This window comes from Protopterus annectens, chromosome 16.part0 (assembly GCF_019279795.1).
Source record: "Protopterus annectens isolate FY-2018-M chromosome 16.part0, PAN1.0, whole genome shotgun sequence".
Taxonomy (NCBI): Eukaryota; Metazoa; Chordata; order Ceratodontiformes; family Protopteridae; genus Protopterus; species Protopterus annectens.
In genome coordinates, this window is record NC_056750.1 from 402585021 (window position 1) to 402597409 (window position 12389).

Consider the following 12389-nt stretch of genomic DNA (forward strand, 5'->3'; position numbering starts at 1 on the left):
TCCCAGATTTTGTATCAGATTTTACCTCCGTCCCTCTTAATCCCACCCAAAAACTGGTGACTTTGAAAAAAGTGGTTAATTACATTAAATAAATAATGACAATAATTACAGTTAAAGACCTATTTTACTTCAGAAAATTAATATTAATTCGTATTATCTTATTCTGCAAATGCCTCTGGTTAATCGATGTAATATTTTAAAAGTCTCCCTGATTGTCTCTGATTATTTCTGAATTTGCCCCTGATTCTGTTGGATTTGTCCCTGTTTGGTTGACAGTTGTGCTAAGCAATACTTTGAAACGTGTTTACCGATTAACGAACTGTGTTGCTGACATGTCTTACAATGAAAATGTCATACTGTTAAGATGTACTTTAGAAAAAAAGTCCCATGTCTAACATCTATCTATCTACCTACCTACCTGTTTACTTGTCCGTCTGTGCGCGTACGCGCGCGCGCGCGCGAGCACACACACACACACACACACACACACACACACACACACACACACATAAAATGTGTGTATAAAAAGATGTATAGGAACACATTTCTACAACACACACAAGCACATTTCTAAAATGTGTGTATAGACAGAAGCATAGGAACACATTATTCAACACACACACGCAGGCACAGATATAAAATCTGTGTATAAACAGATGCATAGGAACACATTTATACAGCACACACGCACTTACGAATTGTTAGGTATAACTATACGGCTTGGTTTTGTATTTTGTTGTGTTTGACCATATCGTATTATAACAATAAAACAAAAGTATTCGGCCCCGAAGGAGACCACTGCACATAGAAGTGCATTTATTTTCACAGCCTCTTCTTGTAATGGTGACTAGTATATCTACATATATATGTCTATATCTATCTATATATATACACACACAGAGAGAGAGAGAGGGGGGGCAGGGGTACACACATAGAAATACACAATGTGTATATATATATATATATATATATATATATATATATATATATATATATATATATATATATATATATATACACACTATATGTGTACAAACGTACAAAACCACTCATATTTGAAGGCGTCTGGCAGTATATAAACCCTAAGATTATGATGGATTTTTAAGAACCTGTTAATTAACATACAAAAAGTACGTTCGAATGGAAAAGGACTTTTATAACAAAATAAAACAATATTTGCAGATCGCTTTTACCCCTGGACGTAAACACACAGCACGATCACATTGCAAGCACGTATACCTTGCATTAGGACAGGCAATGTTGTGTTTTCTACCCGTTCAGCAATGCATATTGACAATTGTTTACCGGAGAGCTGGTTCAAAAGACCGTACCTACTGAAATGAGTTGCGTGCTTCTGGCTTTTTGTTCAAGTGTCCATGTCTTTATTTTACACACGTTTGCGTTTACTATTTAACTAAGACTTAGTGATTGTTTTTTTTTTTCTGGACTATGGACTAAAACACATATGCATTAATGCGCCCATCCTTCTTAATGACTTTAGACTAAATATTTTAAATGACTCTGCTACTACAATAAAATGGTAAATCATCTGGTTTTCTGAACAGACGCAATCGAGGAGACCCCTCCAAAATGCATTAGGTTTTACCCATGCTATGCATTTAAAACTATGTAGGAAATACAGAATGAGCAATATAAAATAATCCAGCCGTGTGCTGAATGACCAGAACTGTAGAAACATAATCTCGTTTACTTGTTTTATTTTTTAATGTTCTGTAGGGCTGTATTAACAAATCAATTGTATCAATTTGTGTGTGTTGGGGGGGGGGGGTGCACGTGTTCCCTCCAGTGTATTGTGTTATTCAGGGTTATATCAAGTAAAATAAAAAAAATACTAAAACTTATATGTAACTAGGTACCTGCTACTTATCTCATCCTTTAAATACAGATTCCTAACTGAACTACAAAATTGCACCAATTAAACTGGAAGAAACCAACATTGCCAAAAGATCTGTGAAGAGTAAGCTATGTTTGGCCATGATATTGGGGTTCCCCAGTAGGTTTGTGTTGGTGGTGTTTGTAGGCACTGGGTGTAATGACGTAGCGACGTTTTATTGAACTCAGGTAATTTAAAATCCTATGAATCCCGCAGGCCTCGGTCCTCATCATTTATCATACAAGGGTGGTTTGGATGACAGGTTCGGTGCACTCCTAATCCCCAGACTAGAGCTACTCGGTCACCAAAAGCACAATGAAACATACACACTCCCACGTTTAAAAAGAGCTTGTTGTGACTGCTAAACTGGTACCATTACGGTGATTCCGTTTAGATTAATTAAAAAATTTGGTGAAATGTTTCACGTCCAGAGTAAATGCCCTCTATAAAAGTGCCTTCGGAAATATTAAGTGGCAGTCACTCCTATATATCCCTTTGAACTTGCAAGCTCTCGCAAGTGTGTTACTTGGGAACCAGCTCTGCTGCTAGTTGATGCATTGACAACAGTCTTACGTGGGACTTGAAATCATTTTGCAAAAAAATTAAAAGCTTTGTTCCAGAGGCTTCCCCATACGCAGCCTGTGTGACTATGTCAGAAAACTTTCTCCAGGAACCACTCACAACAAGGTAGTGATTTAAGAGTTCCTAGTGTTCCTGCAGGACTTTCTAGGGAGCTTTTTACACAACAGACCTGCCCTCCCAGCCACCCAACTTTACTCCATTTCACTTCCTGCCTTCAAGCAAACTCCATCCTAACAGGAAAAGTGGAAGGAAGATTTCAGCAGCACTGCTAAACTCCAACAGCAACAACCGATGTGTGTATCACATTGAAGTCACAGCAGTTTTTTTTTTTTCTTTTGTTGCTGTTTGTTTCTTATGCTCTCTCACACAAAGGACGTTTTCGGGAATATTAAATCTGATTTGGGAAATTCGATTGCCCTAAGACTTTATTTTGAACTGGCATCATTGGTCAGGATCCACACTGGAATACTTTTTTCTTTCTCTTCCTTTCCTACAAAAGTCACCAAGTGGATTTAAGTACTTCTGCTGGGAATTGAGGGGGTCACGTTAGGAGGCTCTGCTGCGGAATACTTCGAAGCTGGGCTACCTTACGTTTTCCATGTACTGGAAAAATGAAAGTATGGCTCCACTGCCAGAAGGAAACAAACTTTTGTCTGAAGGTATTCCAGCTGAAAAGGTAAGATAAACGTTTCTGAACGTCAGTGCAGAAAAATAATGAGTTGATGTTTCCAGAGCTCAGACCTCGGGACTGATTTCTTTTAGTGACAAAAATGTAATTAGATAGTTGTCACTAACAAGTAATCGATACTGAATATGTTTAAAAGCAGAATATACAAAGGGCTGACATAACTATGCGAGGTTATAGCTTTCAGAAAACAGAAACTTTATACTGGTCGGAGCTCGACCATAAGGGTAAGAAAAGGTTGAACCAAAGGACACCTATTGATTTCTTTTATGGTCAAGGCATTGCAAAGCTGAGGTTGAGTCAATCAAATATCAGGCGTCCACAAATCAAACCCAAATGCAAATTCTGTCACTTAATTTTGAAAAATCATTCCAAAGAGGACAGAGAGCAACTCTAAAACAGACTATTTTATTGTCTGCTTGAATGGAGTCTTAATAACTGAAAATCTGCTATTTCTTATATAGTGATGCAATACAAGCGCCAAAAATTACTACCCTTATTTAGCTTCAAATATCAGCTGCGAGCGTTTTAAAAGAGGTGGAAGCTGAACGTGTTTTATTATGAATAGTGCAATGTTCAATCCAACCACTTCACAGTGCATTTCTGCTCAGAAAAATTCGATTTTTAATTACTACCATTAAAAAATCAAATTTGCAATTCTTTGGGTGGCCTGATGCCTTTTCTGATTGACAGTTGAAATTGACACTCTGCATGCCTCTTATCTTGGGCATTTCAGGCAATTTCTAATTGCAGGTAGTTTATGTTTTTCAGTGCCTTGGATTGCATGGGAACTGAGCGATTACTTCAAGAGGCATGGGTTAAGTGCTGGAAAAAATCAATCCAAATTCAAATTGCTTCATTAAAAAGATACAGCTTTTGTTGCAAACGGTTTAAATGCCCACTAGAAAGTTCTTATTTATTGTTTGGCGTCGGTTTATATAGGCCACATTTTACTGAAGGATTTGAAACAGAACTTGGTGAAAGCGAAACACTGTTTGTATAGTATATAGGTGCTATACACTTTCCCATTTTTTTCTTCCTAAAGGTGATGTCCCAAGAAGGCCAGAATACTCAAGGCGCATCCCGTTGCTTGGACAGCAAACACCCTCATATGATGGTAAGAATCTATTTTACTCGCTGTCACACTCTCGTCTTCACTCAATGTGTTGTTTTGTGGGTGCGTGTGCGTGTGTAAGCGCGCGCTTGTCACTTGGGTGAGCGCGTGCTATTTTATACAACTTACCTGCATAATTTTACGTTTCATACGGGTTTTAATTGGGGACATTATTTAAATGGGTAATGATGTTCTGCTTCTCCAATAAATGTAAAAATTAATTTCAGAAAGAAAAAAAGGGATCTTCCTGGAATAACGCATGAGTGATGCCCTGTCTTTAGTCCTAGTGTGTAGAATTTCGCATACGTGTTATTACATAGTTTTAACGGCTTGTTGCTGTTCCTAAAATAAATTGTTCACACTCTGCATTACTTGAAATTAACTGACCTAGCGTTAGTGAAAGAGAGCAGCTGCTTTCATTTTGTTGTAGTTAATGCAACTGTAGGCCTCTGCTAAATCAACAAGGCAATATTGCTTTATATGCTGATGTAAATCAGCATTTTAGTGAAAGCTGCTTATATATGGACCGGCTATACAACTATCTTAGTAAGGGCCGTCACTATAGCACATTGAGATGCTTTATTGGGGGGAGAGGATGTCAGATTCTCATTAACAAAACAGTTTATGATCATGGATACCATTTAGTGATAGCCTTGGTTTGCACCAAGTACGTCTTTATTTTTATAGTCCGTATGTCTTTTCACCCCATGCAAGAAGGGGTATCTAGCAATTCGTGATGGCTTAAGTTGTGTGTAGTCACTGAGACACTAAACAAGTAAACTTTCCAAACTCTGTAATTTTGCTAAAGTAATAGTAATCTTTATAACTCTGGCAATAAGCAAATGACTTCAGCAGCATTTGGACAGTCCAGTCGTATAGGCCTTTTATTTCATTTCATTTTTTTTTTGTGTGTGAGAAAGCAGAAGAGGCTATTGTTCCAGTTGTCTAAATTAATACAAAATAGATCAATTCTAGTTCTTCTTGAATGAAGAAAACTGTTTTTTTTTTTTCAGTAATCAGAATGCTGTGTTACTTAATCGCACATTAGAAACAGATCTCCTTGACTATAACTGATATTTGAAGACATGATTTGTGACTTAAAATGATCTCTTTGTTGCTTTGTTGTCTTGGGAAGGCAGGAGGGGAAAGCAAATTTCAGTCATTCACTGTTTGGAATGTTTGCATCAGGAGATTCCTTAGTACACACGATGGTCATTTTCAAACTAGTGCTCTAAGCTTGGTTATAGTTAAGAGTTGTGTACACAAGTAAATGATCTATTAAATAAATAAAGCAAGTATTAGTTTTTTACCTGCAACATAATATAAATGGAACGGTCATCTTCTGTGCAATAAATGTACCAAAATGTTGGTATTTTGTGGGTTGTATTAAGAGGATATCTGTCTGAATACACACTGTTTTGTAAAGATAAACACATTCTTTAAACACTCACAAATAAACCTCACAATGACCCTTGTATTTTTCTTTCTGCCGTAGTCTCAGTCTGACGGTGAAAGTCTAAAATGTAACCTGGAAGAGGCCAACTCTTCTCCGAGTCCCCCATCCACTCCGTCCATCTGCTCTCCTCCTTCATCTTCTTCCTCCTCTTCTTCCATACCTTCTACTGGAAAACACATCTGTTCCAGCTGTGGCCTTGAAATTTTGGACAGATACCTGTTAAAGGTAGGACACTTTCAGCATCCACAGTACTCCATCCATTTTAGCAGTATTACATAAGAACTTTACAGAGTAAGCACAAATCAGTTTACTAGTGTTACAGGCTTAAGTCATTCTGGATGTACTATTTTTTTCTGAAACAACTACTTTCGTTGCTTTTTCATTTATGGACTATTTGCTAACTATTTAAAATCAAGGAACATTGATTGCAATATATTTATTTACCATACTTATTTTTATTTATTATTTTTATTTTTGTATTACATAAGGTGGCACCATTTATGCAGGACTGTTATTAATAAACTATTGAAATAATGTTTTCATGATGCAGAACTTCAGAGTATTTTCCCTTAAGAACAATGCATACGGTTTTGGAACATCTTAAACTCTGTATGCAAGGTTTTGAAACATCCGGTATTTTCGTTTTAAGAAGAGAAAACAAGTTATGTGCCATATGAAAAGGCATGGGCTGACTCGTGTTCATGTGTGGGTTATGTTTATAGTGGTGGAATACACAATCATCAGGCAGAGTAAGCGATAAGTATGATGACACTCCAAGACACGTGTTGTTGTTATTATTATTATTATTATTATTATTATTATTATTATTATTCAGAAACGTCTGTTTAGTTAATACCAACTGGAAACACGCCTGCACTGCATGTACCTCAGTGCCGCAGTACCTTACCTACCACTTGCTAAGGATACTAAGTTGAAGATTCGTTGCCCATTTTCCATGCTAGAGTATCATGGTGAAAAGCGAAGAAACACACACACACACACACACACACACACACACACACACACAACAGACTACAGAACATTTCCAGTATAGCAACAGTCAAGATGAAAATAGAAGGACTTCTGTGGAACATGATCACAGTTTTGCATATTTTAACCAAACTGAATGCACTGGTGACAATTCATACGCAACACCTCACCAGTAAGAGTGCATACATACATGAACTTTCTGTCAACACTAGAGAATCTAAAAAAATGCCTTCTGCCTTTTGCAGTGAAGAGCATCTCGCAGGTGTTATTTGCCAACTGCTGCTGGCATTTCCAAAGTCAAGAAAATGTTTCTCTAAACTAAATGTATTGAAAGTGCTGCATTCTAAAATTTAAAACATCTTCCAGCAAAGTTATGTCTCCACTTGCATTTCAGCTGCAACATTACAGAAAAACACCGCATACAATCTGAAGGTTTAGGAGCAATAGAAAGTTTGATTTGCAAATGCCCCATAGTAGTGCGCACACACACACCTGTGTGTGTGTGTGTGTGTGTGTGTGTGTGTTTGTGTGTGTGTGCGTGTGAGAGAGCGAGAGAAAGACTTTTGCAGAATATTCAGATTTTTGGCACGTTTTTAGTCTTTTTCTCATTTCTTTGGCAAATGGACTTAAATCATTAAATAATGACAGCCATTTAAGTTGCATACTTCATATATTTCAGAAAATGCCTTTTATTCTAGTAACTTTCTAAGTTTATAACAGCACTTTTAAAATCTATCCCTATGTTTGGCCCTTTCTTCCCCATTATATTTAACACTGTCCAGATTCCTTGCGTTAAGAGGTTGAGAGACATATATATATATATATATATATATATATATATATATATATATATATATATATATATGTGTGTGCGTGTGTGTGTGTGTGTGTGTGTGTGTGCGCGTGTGTGCGCACACACACACATACACGCATATGTTCATGTCTGTGATTTCATATCTATAAAGAAAGAGAGACAGAAAGGGGAAGAGAGAGGGAGTGTGTGTGCTTATCAGGGTCTGTCCTGTCCAGTAGGGGTAAAACTTATGATGGTTGCTTGCATATTTCTCATTTTCTTAGTGTGTGAAATCCGGACAAACGTCTAAAATGATGGTGGAGACAAAGGGCCAGATTTAAAGATTGGTCTTACAAACCTAGAAAGTTGGTAGAATAACAAGATCTGTGTTAGTACGCATTCTCTGAAGAATATGAACTATGAAACTGAAATTATGTCATTTAGTAACTTCACTCCGCACAGATTTGACAGAAAACCACAAATGTTACCAGTGACAGACCAAAAGCATCAGGCAAAAATCTGGACATTCTGCGAAAATCTCCCAGTTGGGAGGTATGCTTGTGTGGATAGAATCTAGCTCTTTGCCACTCAGAGTTGAATGGAGCGGGTATAGAAAAGTGTTCCTGTGTTTTTGTGTAAATGCATATATAATTTATGCAGACACCTAAATGTATTATATTTTACTTATTTTTGCAATATTGCTGTATAATAATCTGACACCTCAGGCTAACAACATTTAATTGACTATTGTTTTTTGCACAATGGCAGTTCCATTTAGGACACACCATTTTGTTTCCAACAGGCTATATGTTCTTAATATCTAAGAAATTTAATAAAAGGGTCGGACATCATAACTTTGCCATTGACAAATTTAAATAATTAATTGTGCGACTGTGTATGTTACGTACGAATGTGTGTATGTGTGTGTGTGTGTGTGTGTGTGTGGGGGGTTGTGCCAATACTGGAATAATTTTCAGAGAAGTTTTAAAGTACACATTTCAGTTGATTGAACTAGGATTTTCTGACTTAAAATTGTAATATAAAAAGCAACAAAGGATACAGAAAAGCGACAACAATGTTATTGTATTATGATGTATTTTTGGAGTCTTCTGTTTGTTCTCACTTTTTGGCCAGTATTGTACTTGAATTGTTTATTGAGACTCTGATGGTACTTTCCACATTTGTTGGAAAAATCAGTCAATTAACTACATCAGCATAGTGGGGTAACTAGTCCCTGTGTTAACATTTCATTTAACACCTAAGTCCTTTTACCGACTCCAGATTCAAGAAGGCTTTCAGAACAAAAAGCTGAATGGCAAAATGCTCACACAACCTGCAGGAGGAAGCTTTGTTAAAATTATTGATAATTGGATTGGCTTGTGTCAGGAAAGCAGATGGAAACTGCTTGTTGTGCTAGTGTATTTAGTGATTGCCGCCTGTATTTGTTAAAAGCTATTTTATACTTGTTTGTTTTTCTGTCTTAGGGTCTGTCCTGAATGGGCACCTTTACTGGACCCAGTATAACGATCCCCTTAACTAATTAATTAATTAATAAACAAATTGATTGCTTTCCTACCAACTGTGTTGAAAATCATTAATTGTGTCTAAAGTACTTACTGGTTGCTGCATTTTGTTTAGAATTATTTTCTTTTCGCTAGGACCTATTTTGTTTTTATATTTTCAGCATCTTTGTCGAAAAAAATGGATGCCTTTACAGAGACCAGCATGACTCTCCCCTAAACAAACTAATCCGTTAATTGATTGCTTCAGTCACTTTTCTTGGGTGCGTCTAGTAGTTGGCGAGGTAGCAGTTAGAAACAATATATCCCCGAAACTCACAGAAGACTATAATGTAGAAACTAAAAAGAACAATCTGCTCAGCAGTCTATTACACATTTTGCTGTGCTAGCCAGGTGTTTATGTGTGTTTTCAGAACATCTTAAACAGCAGTTACACCAATTGTCTGGTGTTGTGTTCCCCTCTTTAGGTGAACAACCTTATCTGGCATGTACGGTGCTTGGAGTGCTCAGTTTGTCGAACTTCGCTACGACAACACAACAGCTGTTACATAAAGAATAAGGAGATTTTCTGCAAAATGGATTATTTCAGGTAGGACATTGGTTAATGATGGACATGACTGAGACACAGCACGTCAGAGCTTTAATGAATAAATATAGAAGCTAAAAGACTGAAGCAGCATTGCGCTATTTTAATTGTGTTTCTTCTAATCAACACACATTTTTATGATTTGCCTTACACGTGGTTATTTGTTATTCTGTGTTCTGCTTATACGTCAAAATTAAATGCTCTAATATCTTGCTTAACGTAAGTTACTGGAGTAGATGATGTTCTTAGCATGTTTTGCTGGTGTTTATAACAAAATGGTTATGCCTGTAAGAACATAAAACACATTATTAAGAACTATAGAGGCCAGATTAAACAGTGAATAGGAGAGAGCCAAGTGGAAAAGGAAAATCCATCTGATAATACTGCACAGGCGTTTGTGATATTACTTTGTGAGGTGTACTAAGCAAGTTTATAACATTCAGGTAGGGGTACGAGTCTGAGTAATGATATAAAAAAAAACTAAATAAATAAATAAAATTAAATTACCACCGGGAAATTTGCAAAGAGGGAGACCCCGATGATAACGGTGATTTGTGGCAGTCATAACAAGTAAAAAGTAAACCTGGGTAAAATAGATAGAATAGCAGATACACGGTGTCAGGGGCGCAGGACTGCCCAGCAAAATAAAACACTTAAATTAAGATTATACCTGACTTTGTATTGTAGCTTATAGAGGCAGGCTACATGTAATGCGCTTTTGCACAAAAATGTTCATAACCGAAATGCAGGCTATGATACAGAAAACAAAACGGAAACAACGCGCTGTCAAACGTAATGCAATCTAATCCAGATTGTGATATTACCATTTCATTTATTCACGTTTGTTGCGTGTGTGGTAGTTTGTCCCATAAACTAGTTTTTCTTAACAGTTTGATCTTATCTTTCTCGATAAGGTTAACACGTGAACATTGTTCATTTGTTTAAGGGGACGTTGGATCCTTATAAAAAGTAAAAGGAGGTTCAAGTACATGAGGCTTTGCCCGTCCAAGGCTAGTGTGATATATATTGGGTCTATTTTAGCTAACATACCTCTACATCTCACAATATAACGAGATGCCACAGCGAACTCGTCAGTATACCCAACGAACATATGAATATACTATGCATAAAATATTTCTGTTATTATGTGTGTTTTATTATTAAAGAGAACAGAACCCGAATAACAAAGCACATAGGGTACCAGCAACTAAAGGCTGCAATAGCTATAGGATACATTTTTAATAACATATGAGTGTACAGTGTGAGTTTTCTGGAATAGAGAGAGTTAATTGTTGTGTACCTGTTAAGAATATACTCAGGGAAGGTGTGTTAAGTAATAAATCAGTAAGCCTTGCATTCATTGCCCAAATGAACAATTTCAAAATTAATATGCAGGAACATTGCTGAAAACAAGCAACCTTATGGATAGGAATCGTTTAATATCTGCAAGGTATTTTTGCTAGTTTAGAAGCAGTAATAGTTAAATCCTCTAGTCATTCACGTATGCTTTTTTACTTTGAGGAAATAAGCAAGAGTAGTAAGTTATACAGGCAAATCGAAATTGAAATAAATGCAATTATATGATATGGTTGTATTTAAAATAATACAACCGAGATTGTGACCTTGAATAGAAAGGTTCCTGATGCACATCACAGCGGTAAATGGGGCAAACGCTTCAGAACACTCCTCTCTGTCCTGCACATAAATCTGTAGGTGTTGAACTTTATAGAGAAACATCTGCTTGTATGCAGAAGGGAAAACTGTGTGTGTGTGTGTGTGTGTGTGTGTGTGTGTGTGTGGGGCCGCGGGGCGCTGGACGGATCTTTGAATAGTTACAGATATTCAAATATTAAGGATGTAGTGAAACTGTACAAATCGCAGCACAAAATGAATTGCAAAAATTGTGTAGTAATACTACTTCTCGGCAATTCACAAATAGAGTAGTGCACAAATTCGTTTTATGAGGAATAATTGTTAGATACTAGGTATTAAAGAAACAATTTTATTATGAGGATTTTTATTTTGAAGCATTAAAAGAGCTATATGTATACTTACATGGTTAGAATGTTGCATACATTTATAAATGCGAAGTGATTTGTTCACTATTTTTTGAGTACACGGTTGCAACATTTTTCTTAAAAGTATTTATCAGTTATACAAATGTCAAACATATTAAGTTTTCTATGATTTATGTATGGTATAATGGGGATAGGTTAACACTAAAATGAACAGGCTATGAAGCTGAACCGATGAGGGCAAATATTTGTCACTGTTTAAAATATGCACCCAAGTTTCAAGTTTAAGTATAGTGACTGCTTTGAAGCCCACTTTTGAAGTGGTAGCGAGTGTGTTGACCACTGCATTTTATATTGCTTATGTATGATATGAAAGTACAGATTTTTCATTTGGCTATATCTAGATATATTTATTAAACTTCTGATGTAAGCTCGGTAAGGTGATGGCTGGCTCATTCACGGAGCTGCAGTTCATTTGAAATCATGACGGTAACTAAGTTCTTATAATGGAAGCAGGTATACATGTTTTCTACGAGATCTTAACATAAACTTATACGATTTCTGCTTTTAGACAGAAGGCTGTCTCTCACCTTAATTCTTGACAGTTCTGTTTTAGTGCAGGAATAATAGTTGCTCCACTTTAATGAGAAGCGGCAAACATCAGAACGTTTAGTTTTTTATATGTTCCTTTACAGCTGCTATCTGTTAGTAGTACTTGTAACACACTGCCTTGTTTAAGTAATGAACGTTTTAA

At 36.5% G+C, this 12389-nt stretch overlaps 1 protein-coding gene across 3 annotated transcripts in view; it reads left to right on the top strand.

Moving 5' to 3' along the window:
- The first annotated feature begins 2382 nt into the window (after positions 1–2382).
- Positions 2383–12389, top strand: part of LHX6 (LIM homeobox 6) — a 254317-nt gene continuing 244310 nt past the window's right edge. Inside the window, exons 1-4 of one of the 3 annotated variants that reach the window (XM_044058717.1) lie at positions 2383–3152; positions 4207–4278; positions 5771–5956; positions 9502–9623. In XM_044058717.1, the coding sequence (XP_043914652.1) occupies positions 3075–3152; positions 4207–4278; positions 5771–5956; positions 9502–9623 (458 nt within the window). In that variant the 5' untranslated portion in view covers positions 2383–3074. The remainder of the gene's footprint in view (positions 3153–4206; positions 4279–5770; positions 5957–9501; positions 9624–12389) is intronic. The other 2 variants (XM_044058715.1, XM_044058716.1) reach the window with 2 other exon arrangements.